Below are 23,215 nucleotides of genomic sequence, written 5' to 3'. Positions count from 1 at the left end.
AATAAATATGGTTTTGTTTATTTATGTTGTTCTTTGCTGACCGCACCCCCCGACAAACGTCTTCAAGCATTAATCTACGGTCAACTATCTACACCTCAATAAAATAAAATTGTTGTTATATAAATTTTTATTTAAAATTGTGGGATTAGTGTGGTTCATACGGTTTTTCCTTAGTCTTGTTGATTGATATTTTATAATAAAAAAATAAATCTCACTAAAACAAATAAAGAACCAAAATGATTTTTCTTTAATATTATGAACCCTGAATACATCTCACAGATTTTCTAAAGTCACCAAACATAACTTCATACTTGATAGTTGGCTGTAAACTTTGAATAAGTCAACTAAACGAAGAGAAATTACAATTAGTTCTCCAATTTACAATAATCACAGATACGCAACAACAAGCTGACCTGAGGTGTGAAAGAAGAATAACATGAGCCCACCGCACCAAAAATAAATTCAAGATTACTTCAAACTCTAAAACTGAAATTGTCATAAATCGGAAATTTATACTCACTAATTAAGCGCATTTGTAATTAGTCTATATATATTTAGGGGAACCAAAAACGCCTGCAAATATAAACTAGAAATAAATGAAACATGACATTACAAAGCTGCATTAGCGGTACAAGTTTACATAGAAACCTTCACACCTCCACAGTACAGACCGCGTGCACCACGTAAAGACACACTACAAACGATTTCACGAAAAATTACGACTGAAAGGCCGAATGAAGTTTAGATGAGAAATATCCTTGACAAAACATAATTCGTAACATGAAGATACATACACAAACCGATACAGCAAGAACTACTTCTTCCCTTTTTTATTGCTTCTAAATCCTACGGATATGTAAAGTTTGATATTAAGCGGAGGAATAGTAAGAATTGATCAAATCAATATCTTTGACTGTATTTGAACCATTTTAAGAAGGGGGACTGAGAAAAGTAAATATGGCGGATACAGATGGGTGAAACGGTATTGTGTTAGCTGTCGATGACGGGGCTTATTAAGTGGCTGGTAGGTCTAAACAGAAATTAACTCCGATTACTAATATGCCCTGGATACTCCTCTTAATTATACGTACTATGTCTATAACCGGTAAGCGTCACACTCGGTACGCGTCACACACGGTACACGTATACTCGTAGTCTTCTTGGTCCTGATAGAATCCTAGAATATCAGCTTCCTCCACAGATTGGCTGCCCCTTTAAAATTTCATTTGAAAATCAAAAAGGTTTGATATAGAGGAATAATAGTAATTGTAAGAATTATTCCATTGGTCTGTCTTAAGGTCGGCAAAATGGACTAATATCTATGTATGTTCACAGAAATCCTTAATTAAATTCAGGCTAAAAATACTTTACCAATAAAAAAATGTTAACATTCATTTGACTATTTTCGGCACTGTACAAGTTATTTATCATATATTATGTCAAATTTCATTACTTGCTTTTAAATGAATATTGTCACTGTTTATAGAGTTCTAGTATAGTCATTTACAATATAGATTACAAAGGTTTTATTATCATTATTACGTACTTATATTTTCAATCGTGGTCTTATTTTTAAGTTAAAAGTTTTTTTTTTACATTTATTATAAATGGAAATTTAATTATTTTTAAATAGTATATGGTCGCTTAAGCTGCGATACCCCAAAAAATTCAATACGGTTTTAATACTTAAGTTTTTACGCATTGGGCTCCTTTATTCATTGGGATGGGAGACACACCGAAATATTCTCTGTACAACATAAGTAAAATGGATAAGAATCATATCTTTACACATATATATCTAAGCCATATTAGACATAATGAATTAATTTACAACGAAAATTAATTTATATTGGGTTGTAAGAGGATGAATGGCATAATATCTCGTACTTGGTGTGGCATAGCAAAAACAGGAATGTGTACTAGATTATTTTGAAATAAAAATATTTTATTCCAAATCAATTAAATCACATTTCGGAATAAATTCTTTCACCTCATGATAATCAAGTTTTACTTATGTAAATAAAACCAATAATGTATAAATGAAAATAGGAACCACTTGGTTTTGGAATAGAGATATATTTATTTTATTTTTACTAAAACTTAATTTTCTTTTCTTGTGTATTAATTATACTGTTATTATTCAATCAATTTATATTATATCGATTTAATGATTTTTTACGATTATTTTTATTATTTAATTTGTTTTGTTTTTTCGTTTAGTCTGTATATATGCTATAAATGAATAATTAAAACGCTGATACTTATTGCCCTTTATTTTGGTAGCCAGTATTATTATTCTCTTAAATAAAAAACTTTTAAATGTATAATATTTTATTTTACATATAAGGTGGAATAATAACAATTGTTCGAAAAAAAATTTTAACATAAGAAAACTTTCTGTGAAAAAAGGAACAAGTGAAAAATGTTTTCTGTATCGAATAATCCAGACCTTAACCAGGGCTACAGTGTCATAACCACCCTTAATAATAATATACCCATGTGTTTATATACATAATGATTATTAACCTTCAAAGCTCATCGATCGATAACGATTTGATTATAATTTTTAAAATGGAATTTTGCCAGCCTTTCGGCGGACAGAAGATAACCCTCTAGTCTTCAATAACATTATTTTATTAACAAATATTTTCTATTAATTATAATTTATTTTTAATTAATTAAATTTTCCTAACTGCATTATAATATTTTCATTTAATCTTATTGTCTTGAAAACAAAATCTTTATTTAAAAAGGTTAGAGAAAAAACTATTCCAAAACGTTGTGCTATCCAACTGTATAGGGTTCCTAAATACAGAGCATACTTATATCTAGTTAGACATTTTTTTTTATTATTTCTATAACTTGTAGGCAGTAAATTTCTAATACATTATAGTAATAAATGATTTTTTCCATCTTTTCTTTTTTTATCCTTTTTCCTTATTGATAATCCGGGTTAGTGAAAGCACCAAAATAATAGAATAAAATTATTTATTGTTAACCAACTTTTCAACTAACTTTGCAGGGTTTTCAGGGCTAAATGAAAACAAGATACAAACATTGTAAGAATTGACAGAACATTAATATAAATATACTCAGAAAATACGAAAATATGTAAAAAAAAAAAAATTGCTAGGTTTATAAAATATATAAAAGAAATAATAATAATAATTTAAGGAAGTATAGATATAGGTGGACTGGAAACTAGTTACTAATAAATACAGCCAGGTGTGATCACTTATGAAACTATAACTAGTAACTAGTTACTAGTTACTAGTCCATATATGTATACTTCCTTAAATTATTATTATTATTTATTTTATATTTATATTTATTTTAATGTTCTGTCAATTCTTACAATGTTTGTATCTTATTTTCATTTAGCCCTGACGAAACCTTGCAAACTGTGGCGAAATTGGTTAACAATAAATAGTTTTTTCTACTATTTTAATTCCTTCATTGACTGCCATCGGGACTGTCTTACTACATTTTTTTTCTTATTATTCTTTTCATTATTTATCTAAATAATAATTTAAAATAAAAATATAAATAATAAAATTTGTAAAGAAAATAACAGTAAATATACATGAAAATCTATTTTATTTTCGCACATAAGTATACGCATACATAAAAATAAAGATAATAAATATGAAATAAAAAAATTAAATTAAAAAAAAAAGAAAAAAAGTAATGTATAAATATAAAAAGCAATAATTATATATAAAAGGTAATAAGTATTAAAAATATATAAATGTTAATAACATTAATTCTAAAACGTTTAAGCCCTTGTACTTTCTGCGCACTACCTTCAAGGCTCTTTCTATTGAGCATCAATCGGCCTTAGCCAGAGATCCTTAAAATACAATTCCATTCGTTAGGCCGAACTAATTAATCCTGACAGTAAGAAAACAACAAGACAAAATGAGCAAGTAAGATTTGTGCGGCTGGAACAGGGAGGTGTTTACAGCCGGCATGGAGTAGGGATTGGATATTATTAGTGAACTATCGGAGGTGGAGGAGTTCGGCTGGCTCTAATAATAGTATGGTCGGTTCTCTAGGGCAGAACGAGCTGAAGAAGCTGCGGCGGGAGAACGAGCACCTCAAGAGAGAGATCTGGTCACTCAGGGAGGAGTTGGACAGGCTAGAGGCCTTACTCAGGCAGAAAGAGCAGGTTAGTCACTGTCAACAATCACTAGGATAAGGAATGTTTGTATGTGTGCATGTAGAGTAGAAATTAGTTAGTTATATGAAAATCCATTTTCTTTTTAACTGAATAGCTACATTATATTGGGTCTAAATAGAAATTTATTTGTGGGTTCTCCAACTAATTAAGTACATCGAGGGTTATTTTTCAGTTTGTTGATACCAAAGGAACATAATAAATTTTAAAAAATTGAGGAACATGGTCAGGTGTGAGGACAAGAAGAAAAAAATATTTTTTAACTATCAATAAATGGTTAAAAATTATTTTGTTCCTCGCACCCTAAGCATCTTCAAATAAAAAACATGATATTGATAGAATGAAATGAAAGGGCTATAGCTCCAAATTATTTTCTTGCGCTACATAAATGTTTTACAATAACATAAGATTGTAAAAATATATTTTTGTATTGTATTGTAGATATGAAATCCCCGAGACAAAATAACCTTACTAAAAAAACAACTGGAAATAAACCTTATTTTCAATAAATTAAGATGAATACTTCAGGGTGATGTATATTTTATAATACATTTTGTTACAGTGAATGGGGTAAAAAAGAAAATGTTTGAAACTGACCAATAAAAAAGACCGAAACGTTAAAAAATTATGGTATACATCGCACGTTATTTTCTTGCACTATATATAATGTTGTGTTTTTTAAGAGAGTAGAAATAATAATTTTATCTCTCTACAATATTAAAAAAGATTTTAGTGATCACCGTGTAATATTTTATTTTACATATGATCACCGTGTAATATTTCATTTTTCACATAAATACCGTATAATAGTTTATTTTACATATAAGATAGAATAATAAAAATGGATCGTAAAAAAATGAGTTAAACAAATGAAGAACGAATTTTTAAGAAAAAAAAAGAACACATTAAAAATGCTATCTGCATAAAATCATCCAGACTTTAATCGGAGTTACAGTGTCGTACCCACACTTTATACTTAACAAAAATAAAACAATGCATAAAAATAATACAATATAAACTACAGAATACATGTAATTACAGTTATATCATTTGAGCAACGAGTATTACGATTAAATGAATAGTTGTAGAATTTGTAAACTGGGTTTGTTCCGATAGTAGGTACCCCCTAGTCAGTCTTGTGCAAAAATTAGCTATAATTTAAACAAATAGCTAAAATTTCCATGGTTACGATATTTATTTATCAATGGTTCATTCATGAATAAGAGTCGTTTCTAAAAATTAGCAATAGTTAAAACTAATGGCTGAAATTGCCATGGTTACAATATTTATTTATCAATGATTCATTCATGAATAAATATCGTTTCTGAGGCAATTTTAGCTATTAGTTCCCTCCATAGCTAATTTTTGCCCATTTCTGCCCCTCGTTAACCTAAATAGAAACTTTATTTTATATAATTTATTAAAATTCTTAAGACTAGTATTTATCTATTAAATAAATCAAATGGTATCCTTATTAAGTCTCAACATTCTTTATTATATCAATAGTCCAATGTTTCGGCCAATACGGCCATCATTAAGGACAATCATAAATAAAAATTCATACCTCACATCAAAATTTAAAACAATGTTTTACAGGCTATTTTGCCAAATTTAAATCAAAATCACCCTATTTTTTTAGAGCTTTATTAATTTTTAAAACTTTAATTTTGGATTAAAAATACACTATCCACTATGCGCACAATGTCCAATTGAAATTTCAATTAGTCATCACGCATCTTGTTCAATTAAAAATAAGACAAGTAATGGAAATCTTAATTATTTAAAAAGAGCATTCAAATTAATGCAGTTATACATCTTGAAAGTTTTCCATGCTACCAACATCGTACTGTTCATTTTAAAAACAATTGTGATAAGTATGATTCGATCACAGTTTAAAACTTGACAAAATTTCGATTAGAAATCTTTAAAAAAAAATTAATAATTAAATATGTAAATACGTAGGTGTTAATAGTTTAACATTTAAGGAAATTGATACAAAAAAATAAATTAAGTAAAATGTTTATCTTTCTTAATTTGTTTTTAGCATCAATTTTCTTAAAATGTTATTTAATGGTCACCGTTTGTGCGATTTATAATCGAAATTTTGATATACCAATAAACAAAAAAAGGTGAAAAATTACCTATAATAAACAAATTAATTGTAAAGAAAATAAATGTTGAATTTTTTTCAAGATGATTAATTACTTTAAATGTTATATACAATAATATACAGCACTTATTTGTGAATCAATACCTCAAGATGGACGGATAGTCCGAAATGTAGAAAGGAATATTTTACTAAGGAAAAGTTAATAAAAAAAATAAATAAAATGATTGTAGTAAGAAGGAAAAAAAGTAAATGTCACTAACATCTCCATTTTGGAAAAATGCTGTGACTATCGGTAAGTGAACTAGTTTATAACAATCACATTCTACTAAAACATACTACAAGTAGTAATTAATGTAACTTATTACATAAAATTTTTTGAAAACTAAAAATCTTGTCTCAACAGGTGCCAAAACTAGTTCAATAGCAAATCGTTAGAGAAGGAACCTTAGGCCCAAACATTAAGGGGTTCCATATTATCCCCCCCCCCTTTGTATTTTTCAATACTTTTTCGTTCTTTATACCATTGTTTAATATAATTATATCCAGAAGAATGGATTTATTCATTCTCATATTACAGAGGTACTGTACTTATCTTTTCAGGTGAAAGGTTTGACCTGCAGATTTCCATAAATAAACGCCATGTTTAGTAATTATTAATTATTAATGTTCAATTGTTACAATATATTAAAATCCTTTCAAACGTCGGCATAAAATAAATAAATATAGTTTTGTTTATTTATGTTGTTCTTTGATGACCGCACCCCCCGACAAAATTCTCCAATCATAAAATCCTTTCAATCTAACTCATCTAACAATTTTTTTAAGCTATAGTGAATATCCTTCATCTAAATTATTAGAAATAGAAAGTAGAAGTCTACTCGCCGTCCGCGGTTTGTTCTGGAAATACTTGGCGAATTGTTGGAGACTTGGAACCAATATTATAAGTCACTCGACGATGATATGCAAATCTCCTCACTACCATCCATCTTTCCATTTCACAACTTTGCTTGATTAGAGGTTTCCAACGGCTTTATCTCGACCATTTTTAAAGATGAATGAAAAATCCTGAGTGTTCTGGTATCGCTATCGCAAAATATTACATTGAAATTAAAAATTGTAAATATTCAATGCATTAAACTTAGTTTTGATTTATTGTTTTCAATAATAACCAAGAAATAAATTAACCTCCCCTCAAATTCTGAGGTGTTGCGTTTCAACAGACGTAGAATCCAAAAATTCATCATACAAGAGATTATTTAAAACCCAATGTTTAAATTTAGGTTTCGCTTTCGTCTTCAATTTTTCTTTTTTATATATATCTTTTATTATTTATATAGTCCATCTCTCCCTCTTTTTTATATGTACGTTACTGTTGGTTCTATTTTACGAATAAACTGTCAAATAAATAAAAAGGTTTATGCTGTGTATCGAATGTCCAAAACAACTCTACCATCAGTGAGGTCGGGCTGGTTCTCTTTGCGAACGACACACTCGTATTCACCTCATCCTAAAAGCTTTAATCCATTTTAAACAGACTTCAAATCATTAAAGATTATTTTTAATATAGTTAATTATTCCACATTAATAAAAAAAAATTGAAGATTTATGACTAAATTTTGACTTAGTATAAATTATTCATACCCAATTTCATCAGTAATACTACAATAGACACAAGTAGTAAATATGAAGGCCCAGGACAATGACAAAAAAAAATTAAAAATAAAAAAATTAATTATTGACGGGCAAATTCTGTTTTCATGAATAAATAAGCTCTCAGCAGTTAATGTGCTTTTATAGATTAATAATAATTGTTACATAACTAATTTAAAAACAAAAATTGAGTCTTAACAGTTTGCATTTCGTAGTTTACACATTCAAGTTTTTTGCACACCTGTTTCTCCACTTAGTCTTCAAAAATAGGAAAATCAAAAGAAACGTTCAAAGATAGCTGCACGACTAGATTAACTACAAAAATAAAATCTCATTCGTGTGGCTTATAATTATTTCCCTTCTCCAAAAGATATACAATGTCTTTGCCTTCAAAATTATTATTTAAGTTCTATAAGGGGCGTGTGCACCATCTAAACTACGATTAGTAAAATCAATAATTATCTCCTGCACTAAAAACGTTAACCTTCAAATCTGGTAGTAAAATTTACCGATCTACATTTAGGTAGGTAACCATACTAGAAACCTTCCATATTTCCATTTGGATCTGTTGTCAAGCAAGGTATATGTATTACTCCGCCTCTTTCCAAATTCAATAAAATAAATTTGATCGATATAGACGATTTGACAAACGACGATGACATCAAAGAATTCTTTGCTCAGCCAGTAATGAAAAAAAAGTATTTTGTCCTCGATTAAGTCATAATTTACAGTGGTCGGATGAAGGATGCTTTCAGAAATTTTTAGGTAACCTTGGTAACCCGGTTAACAAAACTGTAAACCAAAAAACAGGTCGCTAAGCTAAACTACTAAACTCCCGGACATTTCCAAGTTATATAAATCTTAGTTTCACCGGAGATTGGTGCAACCGACCCTGTGTATTTTAAGGGTGTCTGAAAGGTTATTTCAGGCCAGAAAGTATTACAACCCTGTCACATTTAAATGAAAACATCAATCAAAGTTTCAAAAAGCACCTACGCTTTCTGGAAGTGTTAGAATACGTTTTGTAAAGTTTAATTTTTTTAAAAAATCGAAAAAGAGAACAAAGAACTTTTTTCATGTTTGCTAAATTATTTAACACAAATTAACTTTGATTTTTAAAAGTCAAACCCCCTGGTTTCTAACCTTGCATCCTCTTCCATTCCTGACAATCCTTCGAGGCACCTGAAAAGAAGATGGCCACGAGACCAGCTAATGTAAAATGTCATTAGAGTGCTACCAATGTGTAGTTCCTCTACACGCCTGTAACACTCCATATTAACTAAGATCATATTTAATATATGTATTATGTAATATATAGTTGTAAATTTCAATAAAGATATTAAAAAAAAATTTAAAAGAATTAAAACTGTCAAATATTTACAAAGCTGCTAAATGTAAACACGGCTTAATTATGCTAAATTTGTTACTGTCTTATTTTATTTGACATTTAAATTATTTTAGTGCTGCTAATACATTTCACTATAATTAAAAAGTGAAGTGTATTACAATTTTTTTTTCGTTACATGCTACCTATAACTCAGCATATATTACTATAACTTCTGTAAAATGTATTATTTTTTTATGTATACATTTTATAGACTATCCATTGTTATATTGTTTGTATAATAAAAATGTGGTGTCTTATTAAATAACTAAGCTATTATCAGGTATACATTAGTCTAACATTCTAATTAATACAATAATAATCATGATCTTGAATATTAATATATTTTTTAATAAGTAACAAATAAATATTTTTAGATATGAATAGTAACGAGTGGAGAACAAATGATGGCAGAGACCGACTATAAATCCTTGACATACTTTAGGTTCCCAATTCAAAGAAAAAATAAAAAGCTCTATGATCCTAAATTTAGTACGAGTTTATATATTCTATGTTTACAGCTAAGCACATGTTATGCCTTTTACCTAAGCAGAATTTGAAAAATATTTACACTATATTTGACGTCAAGCTCAAACATTTAGTAAACTTTAAACATTTTTACGATTAAAATATCATGTTATAAAATCTAAAATAATAAAATAGATAAATATCCTATAACCTAGATATTTCATATACGTAATGAACATTAATGTCCAATACACGATAATAAAAAAATGACATATAGTTTTCTTTTTCTGAACCAGATATCATGGACCAATAACGACGAAAACGATGAGTTTGAAATTATTGAAGGACAATTTAAGTTTAACTGTTGTTTTCTTTCAAATTTAAGTATTATTTTTTATCGTTTATAAAGAAATAACTATTATGTTGCTTTTATGAAGATAAAACTAGCCTTGAACTAGAAATAATTAATTTTTTAACCTACCCTTACCAAATAAATGCATTATTAGGTGCTGCAAACTCCACTCCATATTTCTTTTTTACATCTAAATGATCATATTTTTTTTTCAGTCAAACCTTCACAATTTCATTATTCATTTTAAAATGATATTTTATCAAAGTATTTATATATAATAATATATAATCAGAAATTAACTAACTAGCCAAAAGTAACCAAATTTACCAGTTCACAAACGCCTTATGAGTTAATTTCTGATTTTATATACAGCTTTTATAAAATACTGTAATAAAATAAATAATGAAATTGAGAAGTTTTGAATGGAATAATAATAAAGAATAAAATAGGCACAAAAATAAACAAAGACTCAAAAAACTCAGAAAAGCATCCCAAACTCTTCAATTCCATGTCACAACCCTCGAAGAATGGTGTCGTAATTGGAGGATTAAAACAAATTTCAACAAATACCATCAAATTACCTTTACCCTTATTAATAACTAGCCTTAAAAGCAGAATCGAGAGATTTGAACGGAGTCCTCCGTGCAAGTACAGGAGCGATCTGGGATCAGAGCCTTAACAAATGGGGGAGAAGAACTAACAATGAACTGCTTGCAGAGACTGGTCAGTCAATATCTCATGATATGAAGGCAAGGAGATTAAGATGGACGGGACATGTGGCTAGAAGCAGTCCATCAGAACGTCTCCACACAACAATAAATGCCTGTGTAGTAGGCAAGAGGTAACGTGGGAGGCCAAAAACCAGATGGATAGAGAGAATCAACAAAGATGCGAATAAGGTGCATACAGAAAACTGGAAACCTACTGCCCAAGATGGGCAAGCATGAAGAAGGCTGGTTTGGGCAGCCAAAGATCTATAAGGTCTGTAGAGCAAAAAAAATGAAATAAGTGTATTTAAATAATTTCATACTTAAACCAAAAATAGATGTTATACTGAACTAAAAATATTTTTAAATCAATAAGAGAAAGGTAAGACACTATTAATATAGGTATTTCTTTCTTGACTGTTGATATATACGTATAGAAAGATTCATAAAAATAAATACATAAATCAATAGAATAATTCATGTGAAATATTTTTACATCAGTTAAGAACTGTCCAAGCTACAAACAAGACCTGAACAATACCACTTAATCGTAAAATGATCATAATATAGATTAAAATCTTTTATCATGACATCTAATGAATCTTAATTTTAATATTCAAATTTATTATTTTTAATATAAACGTTGTGAAATTATAAAATAATTTTTAATTGTTTATTTAAACTGATAAAAAAAAAGATAACTTTATTTACATAAGATGAGCCACTAAATCATTTAAAAACTTGAGATAAGTTATCTGAGTTGTCAGAACGTAGGTTTCAAGTACGAATAATTATCGTATTTCATAAGAAAAATATTGGTTTAATGCTAATGAGAATAGTAAAATAAAATTATAATAATTCATTATAAAAAATATCTTACGATTTCTTCCTCGTTTAGTGATAATTAAATATAATATAAAATATAAAAATTTTACTTGAAAATAAATTTTAAAAAAAAGGGTTTTCAGGAGACGAAAAATAAAGTTCAAAAAATTCTCTATAAAAATTTATTCATTCAATACGGTTTTAACCAGGATATTATAATGATTTAAAATTTAATATACAACTTAAATCATTTATATCAATCGATAGAGTTGTTTTTCAGAGTCTGATTATGTACTTAACTCAACATCGACATTTTTTGGACTTTAATCCTTTATACGTATCAGTACAAAATTGGTTCTCTTGATGACAAATAATAGTAATATAATTTAAAATAATTATTAGAATTAGTGAAAAATAGTTCTATGAATATGATCCAAATTTAAAAAAAACATTATAAAATGTTTTTAATTAACCAACGAAAAAAGAACTTATAAATAATCTTGTAAATTGACGAAAAAGAAAAATTATTTTCCAATTATGACAACTTAACCAGACTAGAATTATTTCTATTCAAGAATATTATAGTTTATTTTTTTAAAATAAATTCTCCAATAAAAACGTTTAGTTCTCTCTCGACTTTAGCAATTTACTATGAAAGAATATTTGACGACAATCTTAAAGGTCTAACAACCCTCGAACAAAGGCTAAATATAACATAAGATCAAATATAACATCAAAACAAAAACAATAAAAGATGCAAAAAAATATAAACATTTTTTACTTGTCAGAAAACGCCAGCTTGTCCACCCACGTTTAATCCAATGTTTTATTTTTTTTACTAGAACTTCAAGACAATCAACGAACAGCGTAAGAAGAAACCAATGAAAGAAAAAATTGTAATTAATAAGTAACTGATAACGTTGTTCTTCATTAATTAACAACCATACTAAAAGAAATTTTGCTTTATTTTACAAAAAAAATTTTAAAAATCTGTACCACTACAACCCATGAAGGGTTCATCAGTACTTTATAAAGAAGTACCGTTACTAGACCAACGGTTGTGCAAAAGGTGGTGGGGTTTGGTCAGAATCACACACTCGACCGCCAGATTTTTACCCAATTAAGGGTACCCAATTTGAGGCTGGGTGGACCCCAAGGAGGGCTCCAGAACCCACGGGAGTTGACTCGTGGCTACAATAAAACAAATAACATTTTTCAGCTCATCCGGATTCGAACTCGGATCCTTAGAGTTAGTATCAACGCGCTTTACCCCGTGGCTACCGCGCTCCCTTATCAAATCCAAAAAATACACATCATAAATTATTAACACAATACCCTGTCGAATGTGAAAGTTCATAATAAATGTATACATTATGATTCAGATTTTTATTATTAGCTAAAAATTCCTTCAGTATGACCACTACTATACATCTATTATATATTTTTTTAAGTCTATTTTTTTTTGTTTCACTATTTACTTAGGTAGATGTATTCATTATTATAAATTTTAATGGTTTTATCATTGCTGTTTATTCCGTCAGTGTACAGTTACTATCATAGTCCTCTTTCACAACTAAAGCGTTAAAATATAAACACATGCACTCATATTTCTTTTATTATTAATACATAAAACATTAAAATGATCGTACTTAAGCAAATATTAATAAATTAAATAAATAGTTATTATATTAGCTCATAAAAACTCAATATATATTTTTAAATTGCCAATAAAAAGAGCAGTAGTTAAATTAGTCTATTAATGCATTGATCAAAACATTTATAAACATGGAAAAAAATTTCTTGCCGTCAGTAAACACATTCACATATCAATTCGAGAGATTCTCTTATAGAGGTCAGTTATTTTAGGCTAAAATAATTTCGTCTATATGAAGACCTAGGTGGGTGTTAGCAGTGATATATAGAACCATTAGATCGGCATAAATAAGACTCGGGAGATGTTGGGTTTGTTTCTAACAACTTGTATAAGGGGACCCGGCCACTATTAATAGTGATTGACGTCAGGAGGGTTAAGTACTACCACCGTCCTCAAGAAAGCTCAAATTGAAAAGTAATATTATATCTAAAAGAAATGTCTGATTTTAAAGAAAAAATATGTACTCCTTAAAATATTTTCATCAGCTAATTAAAAATCCCAGAGCCTGATTATCCCAATAGACGATGAAAAGAAACTGACTACTGACCGACTGATACAGAGCAGTGACATGCTATTCATAAGTACACAAATAGGGATGGTGGGTGTGTGGGCGAGGGGCTATCATATGTGAAAATATATCAACTTTTTACCAGAATCAACTTCAGAGGTAAAAAAAAAAAAAACACAATCGCTGATTCGATTTTAATAATAGACGGAGGAACATAAAAGGAAAATCCCCAAGGAAACAAAATAATACAGGGAAAAATATGCTTTCCAATTAATACTAAATTTAATAATAACAAATATAAATAAATTAAACTATACTATACCCTCCTAGTATTACAAACAATTTTTTTAAATTAAAATATACACATATACAAAACAAAAGGATCCTTTCTCTGATTAAAGAAATAATAATAAACTAGAGAGAAAGAAAATTAAGATGCTTAAATATAAAAAAATCCTATAGAATGAACAGAGACAAAAAAAAAAATTAACTCTCCAATATTAAATAAACACTAGAAAACAAAACACTCGATATTTGATATAATAAAAAAAGGAAGTCACTCATAGTAGGTGGAAGAATAGAAGCTTGTCGAAATGTGTTTATCGAATAAAAATAGATAAGTCTCCAAATCTCTTCCGAAATGGCCGCCGTAGTTCAAATGGTGAAGGGCTGGTAACAATTCGGTGGATGAAGGCCGCTCGCAATACTCTACCCCAAAGAATCGGAGGCTAAATAGTGGCCGTGAGCCGGTGAGTGGATGAACCCTGCCTGGTGGATGAAAGGGCTTTAACGGTAGGTGTGAGAAAGGAAATCGCTGGAAAGGGTAATAATTGGGCGGAGTGTTTACAGGAATCTGAAAGCTAAATAAACTATACGAAAGTGTAGAACACAATCAAGCTGTACAGTACAGGTGATAATCACCTACATGTGCCACAAAAAGAAGAAAGCTTCTAGCGCTTCCCTAAACTAGTTTAGGAATACATGTGACATGCAAAGCCAAAAGTACTACATGGTAGGTGACTAAGAAATGAGTTACTATTATTGAATAGTATTTTATTTATTATAAGAAAAAGAACCTACATTATTTATATTTTCTAAAATATTCCTAATGTTCAAATTAAATTATGTTGATTTTAAATAACCCAATTGTTACGTACTGGGTCCAAAGGGAAAGTTCAGATAAGATGAACGTCTTTACCATATAAAATCAGAAAACTTGAGTATTTACACAACACTTGAACAACTTGTATCAGGTTTGGGGACACTCAATAACTGTTGACTAAAAGATAAGTAAAAGAGTTGTTTGCTATTTAATCGAAATTATATCCCGATTATTTAACATCACGCAACAAAAAACTAGACACTACAAAACTAGACAGTCTACAGAAATTTATCTATGTCCAAGCAATAGTCTGCATAAATGGGAAAACAGGATGGAAAGTATCGATCAGAATTTAATAAGGCACGAGTCAATGAATCTAATTCATAAACCACAGTAATTTTCGCACTGTATATAATTGAGAAACCGTAACAATAAAACAAATTGATATAATATAATATTGATATAGGAATTTTGATGGAAACATAAAAATCGAAATAACCTGTAAAGAACATACTATCTGCTGTCAATTATATTTAAAATAATGACTTAAAGTTAATAAGCAGATAGGTACATTGACAAAAAGTAGAATGCTAAATAAGTAAGATATTAAGGAATTTAGAATTAAGATATAATTGTATGTTAGTTTTAGAGCTGTAATATAAGTGATTAAATTAGTGATTATATTGAAGCTAATTTTGAACAAAAAAAAAATTTATTGGAATATAATTTTAGTTGATTTTAATGTGCTGAAACCATTTTATTACTCCAATTTTTTATGATTTTTTGCAAAACAAGGTTTAACTTACCTATAAAAACGATTACCTATAACAACTTCAACAGGATGAAGAAAATTTATAACACAATAAATCTTATATTATGATGATCCAAAAATGAGGATGATCCAAAATACAATTCATTATTTCTATCACCCTCCAACTGTCATAAACTCATAATTTCCTTCTTAGAGTACAGGCCAATGTAAATTAATGAATAAAAGAGATATTTAATAAATTCATATTAATATTACTAGCAAATTCTTGTACAATCTTCGAATTAAGCTGCAACATGACAATAGAGCAAATACCTGATGATGGGGTTGACAACCCCGAAACGTTCTTGGTTTTAATGAAATAAAATAAAATAATTAAAACAAGGAAGAGTACTTTTCATTCAAAGAGCTGATTAAGTATGAGCTATTTAATTTAATTAAGAGAGATTCGCTTAATCTACTTTCATTTTCCAATTCTGAAATAATAAAGTACTTAATTAATAGGGCAGTATATAAGTGTAAATAACAACACTTTAGATAATATTTATGGCCAGCGGTAAGGGGGAGGAGTATAAATAATAAAATATAAGTAAGGTATGTCAATTGTGGTCAGTACTTGGATGGTTGATTGCCTGAAATGGTTAACCACTCATACCGGAAAGCAAAATGTCGCCCTCCCCTCTTCCCCTCTTCGAGTTTATGAGACCCGTCAGACTAATGGAGGCAACTCACACCGACCGGGCTGATGACCTTACCCGTGTGTCTTAGTCGGGGATCACGTTTTGGTTCTCTAGGACGTGAAATGGCCAAACGAAGGTTCGATCTACAGGACGGTTTGCTTTGGGGACAGAAATGTTGATCCTCGTGCACCTGCTGACCCCAACAGCTACAATCCATGGATCTAGACGATTTGAATAGCTGAAAAAGGACACTACTGAATTGGCTCCAAAGAGACTGAATTAAGGAGGTATGACCATAGACTGACCAGACATCCCGTATTTCCTGAGGAACAATTATTTAAGAAGGCATTGTGGTTAGTAATCATGTTAAATCACCTTTTTTTTCCTACAGGATCCGACGTTCTTGGTTTACCTCAGGGAGGTGATCCAATCCCAGAGTCAGTTCAGGACTGATATAACAGAGTATAAAATTTTAAATAGCTTGATTCAAAGTTGGCCTCGGCAGTCAGTTTCTTACCTTCAGCTCTATCTCACACCATTAAACAAAATATAGCCAAAGATTTGCTCGAACTTATCACGCTGACAGTAATTAAGCGCTGGATACTATTTGGGTAAACAGCATGTGCATTATTATATCGCGAGAATCGCAACATAATAATATTGTCTTCACAGGAGCAGTTTGTTTTATTGCTTCAACCTTTCGTAAACCTAGGTATATAAAAAAAATTAGGGTTAAAGAAAAAAACAAATGTTCATTCAAAAAACGTAAGGATTCCCTATCACTAATTCGGGGCAGCGTGATCAGGCGTGCAAATGACGTATTACTGACGAAAACACCAAAATAAGAGATGACGAACATATCGGTTTTATCTTTTTGTAATGTTCCATTCGAAAATAACAAACTTTTGCACTGTATCGAAGGTCATCGCATGGGGGAGAGCAGAGGTGTGATTTTGCATCCATTTCATAACCCATAGAATACGGTTTTGAAGGCTTTAAGGTTTTTTTTCTAAGCAGAACAATAACATCAAGTTGGAGGTAAAATTCAGTCAAAATTTCATTTTTTTTAGAAGTCAGTTTTCTTCAACGATTCAACCTTTTTTTTTTTCAAGAATTTAAGTTCGACCCCACATAATTGGATTAGTGATAGAGAAGGATTTTGAGGAGTAACAACTTTTTTCACACAAAAATTGGCTCGATTCGTGAATAACCTCAAAATATGAACCGTTCTTCCTAGGTGGTATTCGTCTACATACGTAAAGGATATGTATCATTATTTCACAATATTTTTTTTATTTTTGAACGAAAACGGCGGAAACTAATTTTTACCTCGATATACATGTGTTATCAAATTCACACACTCCGGTAAGTGAAACAGTTTCAATTTTTTTTAACCCATGTTATTAATTGAGCAAAGAGAACGTTCTAATTAATTTTCAAAAATAAAAGAAGATTAGAGTATAGAAAAAAAAGTGTATTAGAAATAAAATTGACAATCGTACATCGAACATTCAGCACTCCAAAAAAAAACTCTTAATACAAATAATTCTCACTTGATGAATAATTTAGATTCCATATTTCCCTTTATTACTCCTGTATACTCTGACCGAATTTTAATGTTTTAGTATCTCTGGAAAGATGAGTTTTCTCTGATCTGATTATAATAATACAATATGAAGATGCTAGATTTGAAGGTTATAAAATGTCATACATAATATATTTAAATTCGTGGAAGTATTTTATCTAATTCCTCAAATTCAAATCGACCAAGTAATTTCCGATTCGTTCCACTTGGTACGTTAGTCTTCTTGATACCACAAAAATGTAAAGTTAGTTGTCTGAGTTCCCTCTGAGCCCCACATGATTTTCTTGACTTTCGTGCCCAAAAAATATAATTATATACCATAAATTTTACAAAAATCTTTATGTATGTAATGACCATGAAAAAAAAAAATTAGTTTCTGATCTACGCACCAAAAATGCTTAATTTTGTTAGTCATTTTTTATTTACTGGAGGAATTGAAATAACCTATAACCTTCCCGGGAAAACACTGAACATTTAGCAAAATCCCCATCGACAATCTGATGAACGGTACAGCTGTGTATAAAATATGAACAAGCAAATACTTATTTTTATATATTAGATGTGTTAATTCTGTGATCTAATATTTTTATACCATGCTGAGGTATTGGTGAAACCTGTGAGCAATTTGTTAAAGCTGGTATTTGATAAACTTAAACCCAAAGGAATTTTCCAATAATAAATTAAATGTCAAATGGAGTTAAATAAATACTTTCAATTAAAATAAATCCAATACTAATCTCAATCAGGAGACCAATATTATATTTACAGGAGGGTATAATAAAATGAATTGTATTTTCAAAAAAATTCAGCCAGTCTTCTGTTTCATTATGTTGTCAGCTGGACTGAAATATAAGCCTCATCTCTGAAAGGACTTAAAGGATATGCCCAGATGGCATATAAAGATGGCAGGCATCACACCCCTTTACAGATAGCTCCTTTATCTCCACCTCTCATGCCTCTCTTTCCATTTGTCCTTCATTTAATTAAAGATCACGCTAGCTTCCAAGGCCCTCTTTTTCATCAGAGGGATCAATTTTCTTAAGCCAATTCATCAGGCGGTAGAAGATTAAACTAATCTAATATATTTTTTTGTTTAAAGGATAAAGATATTAAGTTTTTTTTCTCTTTATTTGATTCAATTAAATAAACACTGGAAGAAGATAGTTGACAGTATGAAGTAGATTGTAGATTGTAGTAGATTGTAGAAGTAGATGTAGATAAAATATATATATAAAAAATAATAATATAAGGAAGTATATATTTATAAATTATAAAAAATCTTACCCTTCCTAAGGGTTAATGGAAGAAGTTGGGAAATTTTCTACCTGACCTTCCTTTCCCCATTCGTTATCTCTGCTTCAAGACTTATTTCCCCAATGTTTATTTGTTATTTTTATTAATTTTCTTAATATCTCCCTTTTACATATTACTACATCTCACCTATGCCATATTTACATCACCTATCTGTTCTATCTTCTACACCTACCTCTTTACCATATTTATAACTACTTCTAACGAGTATTTTTCAACAATTTATTAGTCTAGATCTGTATTTAGATTTTAGAACTTTATTATACCAGGGCCCTGTTTCATAATGAAAGCTAATGGTATTGGCTCATAAATACAAGTATAGAAACAACGTAGTAATAACAGTAATACTTATTTTTTCATAAAAGGGATGACTTTTATTGATATTACAGTAGTTTAAAAATTCTAAAGTTCTAAGTTACTATTGTACAAGTCAGTGTATTATGAAACCCCAGGTTGTATGTATTAGTAACTAGTTTCTAGTCCACCTAAATATATACTTCCTTGTATCATTATTATTATTATTTATAAACATAACATTCTTTAAAAATATTTTCTCAATTCTATAACGTTCTTGTTTTTTCATTTAGCCCCGACGAAGCCCTGCAAAGTTGGGCGAAACGTTGAAACAATAAATAGTTTTCTTTTTACTATTTTGATACCTATATTGACCACCACCTTGAATATCTTCCTACAATAAAATAAACATTCAAATAAATATCCAATCACGGTCGAAATATTTATTGTTCATTAGTTTTTCTTGGAAGGCTTCCAAAATGACTTGTCCGTAACCTAATAAGGAGTACATAATTGAAAAAAAAAAGTTTCTGGGACAAAGTCATTTAAAATAAACAAAAGTGTAAGGAAAAAAAATTGACCAAATAATCGGTTACAGACATTATTTAAAATTTTTAATGTTATCATCGAACCCAAATATTTTCACCTATCCTATAAGTATTTCACCGAATTGGTAGTCATTTCTGCTGCAAACCATATATTTTGTTATATCCATATTTATTTCAAGATTTAGTTCTTTGCTAGATTTTATCAATGTGGTTTCATAGTTTCCTCGTCTTCACTCAACTATACAAAATCATCAACATAGTCAAGAAGGTAGATTTTTTTTTTTAATAAAAAAAATGAAACGTTAGCTATGTACAAAACTAGAAATAATAAGAAAAAATTGAATAATAATGAAGCAATATATTCACTAATAAAAAATAAATTAAAAAGAAAGAGAACAAACAAACAAAATTATTTACAAAAAGTTGCTTCACTCTATGGACATTTTGAAAAATTTCTGTCAGAAATAATTATATAAGTATTCTGCAAAACTATATGAAAAAATTAAAATTAACTAATAAAACCGTAGGTTGAATTTTTTGAGTTACGATGAATCGCAGTCTAAGCGACAATATGCTATTTAAAGATAATTAAAAGTATGAATATAATTAATATAAAAAAAAAAAACTTTCAGCATAAAAATGAGAAAATAAAGACGTAATAATAATAATAAAACTGTAACAATATTTATTACAATGCGAATAACGATGTTTAATATAATTTATTATGTCTGGATTATAGATTATTAACTGTGGGCTATTGAATTTTACATATGCTAATAATCTTGTGCACTTTTATTTTAGGAGAAGAATTGTTTTTCAAATAATGTCAGGCTAACAAAAAGAACACCAATATAATTCACTAACGCTAATATTTATTTCACATATTTAACAAAAGCAACGAACTGTATCATTGATTCGATTGATATTTTTTTAAAATATCAGTGTTAAATTTAATTATTATTGTTTCCGTTTTAATTGTAAGTTAAAAATGTAAAAGTTGAAGCTGATGAAAAACTATACTAAATACATTAAATAGGAATACAATTATTTTTGTACAAAAAAAAGTGCAACTATATTACAAGTATATAAAAAAAAAAAAAGTGCAGAAAGTATAGTTTTCATTTCATTTTCGGACTGGGTAAAGTTAAACAAGGATCACATAAATATAAATACAAGACATAAAAATTATGAACTAATAACACAGATAATAAAATTAAAGAAAAAAACGGTTGGAAAGGTTTCGCAATAATGTTTATACATAATAAATATTGATAAAACAAGCAGTTACATAAAAGGCATCGAATAAACATAGCAAGGAACAAATATACGATCAACCTATAAAATAATCAGGAACGCGCTCCTGTTTACCAACAGCAATGATAACAGACAGGAGAATAAATTCAGTTAGAAATTTTCAATAAATATCACTACAAAGTAGTGAGTTTCAGAAGTTTACGAAGATTGTAATATCTATCAATAGATAAAAAAATTTTAAAAAAATATTGGCGGTAACCTTGTTGGAAATCATAAGGTTTCATATAATTTTTAAAAAAATAAATAAGTAACAGGAATTTTAAATCGATTAGTTTAAACACTCTTTAAATGACTCTGAGGTTTTTTTTTTTTTTTTTTTTTGTGAAAGCAAGAATGACACACACAAAAAAAAAAAATAAATAAATGATGGATTATTTTAATCTATATCAACCGAACCCATTAAAAAAGTTGTATATTTCATTTTAAAAGATAAAAAAAACTTTCATCATATTTTGTAAGATTTATGCTTCCTCATTATTCCCCACAACAAAGAACTTAGGTCTCAATATAAAATTATTTCAGTATGAAAACGGTAAAATATTTTAGGAGGACATGAAATCTCCTCTAAATAGGCTCATAAAAATATGAAAAGGCCAAAATAGAAGATAATAAAAAATAACCCTCTTTCTCTTGTGTAATTAGGTTTATATAAATTTTTCCGAATATAAAAGAAAAAACAACCATACCAAATTGTTTATTGATTGGGAAAACCACATGTACATATACATACAGCTTTAGAATAGAATTCAGAGCAAGCTTAAAGTAAGACGGTAGAAAATCCTTATTTTAGAAAACTTGAGATCGTTCAGGTCATTTAACAGCCTAATGACTCCTATTTTTCCCTAAGAATTGCTCAATTAGTCCAAGTAAAGCTAAATATAAAGAGAGAAATAAAGGGAAGTCTTAGAAAACGAAAGTCATTCAGTATACGTATTGTACGATAGCTCGTAAATGACAATGAGATAGTTATAAAATTTATATCGTATATGAAAACTTTACCAATTTGTACCCCTTAATTAAATAGCTAAAGAAGAAGCCACATCGAATTTATATTCTATTTTATTCTCTCAAAATTATTTTTTTTTCTGTTGGTTAAGTAATTACTACTTCAGTAACAACCGGAAAGTCTTTTGTAATGTGCATTTACAGCCAATTACATGGGGAATTACAAATAGAGATAATAGAGGATTACATCAAAAAAAGGTTCCTGAAGTTCAACTCCCAGTTACCGACCGTTAAAGGAGCAGAGACCTACAACTTGGGAAACCCAACCACAGCCGTAAGACTGAAGCACAGGCTACTGCAGGACATCCTGTTTCTATATTAATCAGTTCTGTTATTGTCCTTCTAAAATTTTATTTTATCTCAATTTTTTTTTCTCTTCATCTTTTTCTTTAATTCACTTTCTTTTTTTTCCATTAGAAATCAATCATTTATTTTGTTATATCCATAAACATCATTTTTTTGTTATTAAGTTTACATTTATCTTTTATTAAGAAATATTATTTTATCTTTTATTTTTTTTTAATTTGTAACGTTTTTTATAGTTAAGGGTGTCTTTCGCATTAGACTATACCCCCCCTCCCATAATCAATTTTTTTTTATTATTTATTTAATGTAATTTACAACTGTACAAAATAAATATGTTGTATGTTTCATATACACTTGAAAATCTTGGGAAGGAACCACCCATCGGTGGTACTTCAAACATTAATTTAAATTAGAAGGTCCCGTGGCCATCTTCTTTTCAGACGCCTCGGAGGATTATCAGGGATTG

General features: G+C 29.0%; 1 protein-coding gene across 1 annotated transcript in view; it reads left to right on the top strand.

Annotated features, from left to right (window-relative positions):
• Positions 1 to 23,215, top strand: part of LOC106685607 (uncharacterized) — a 214,443-nt gene that overhangs the window by 133,864 nt on the left and 57,364 nt on the right. The window contains exon 3 of the mRNA XM_067046205.1: positions 4,056 to 4,168. Within this exon, the coding sequence (XP_066902306.1) occupies positions 4,056 to 4,168 (113 nt within the window). The remainder of the gene's footprint in view (positions 1 to 4,055; positions 4,169 to 23,215) is intronic.

The sequence above is a fragment of the Halyomorpha halys genome, unplaced genomic scaffold (genome assembly GCF_000696795.3).
Source record: "Halyomorpha halys isolate HHAL.00 unplaced genomic scaffold, Hhal_1.1 Scaffold715.1, whole genome shotgun sequence".
Taxonomy (NCBI): Eukaryota; Metazoa; Arthropoda; class Insecta; order Hemiptera; family Pentatomidae; genus Halyomorpha; species Halyomorpha halys.
The sequence above is the reverse complement of the archived record's forward strand: the minus strand, read 5'-3'. Positions and strand labels throughout refer to the sequence as shown.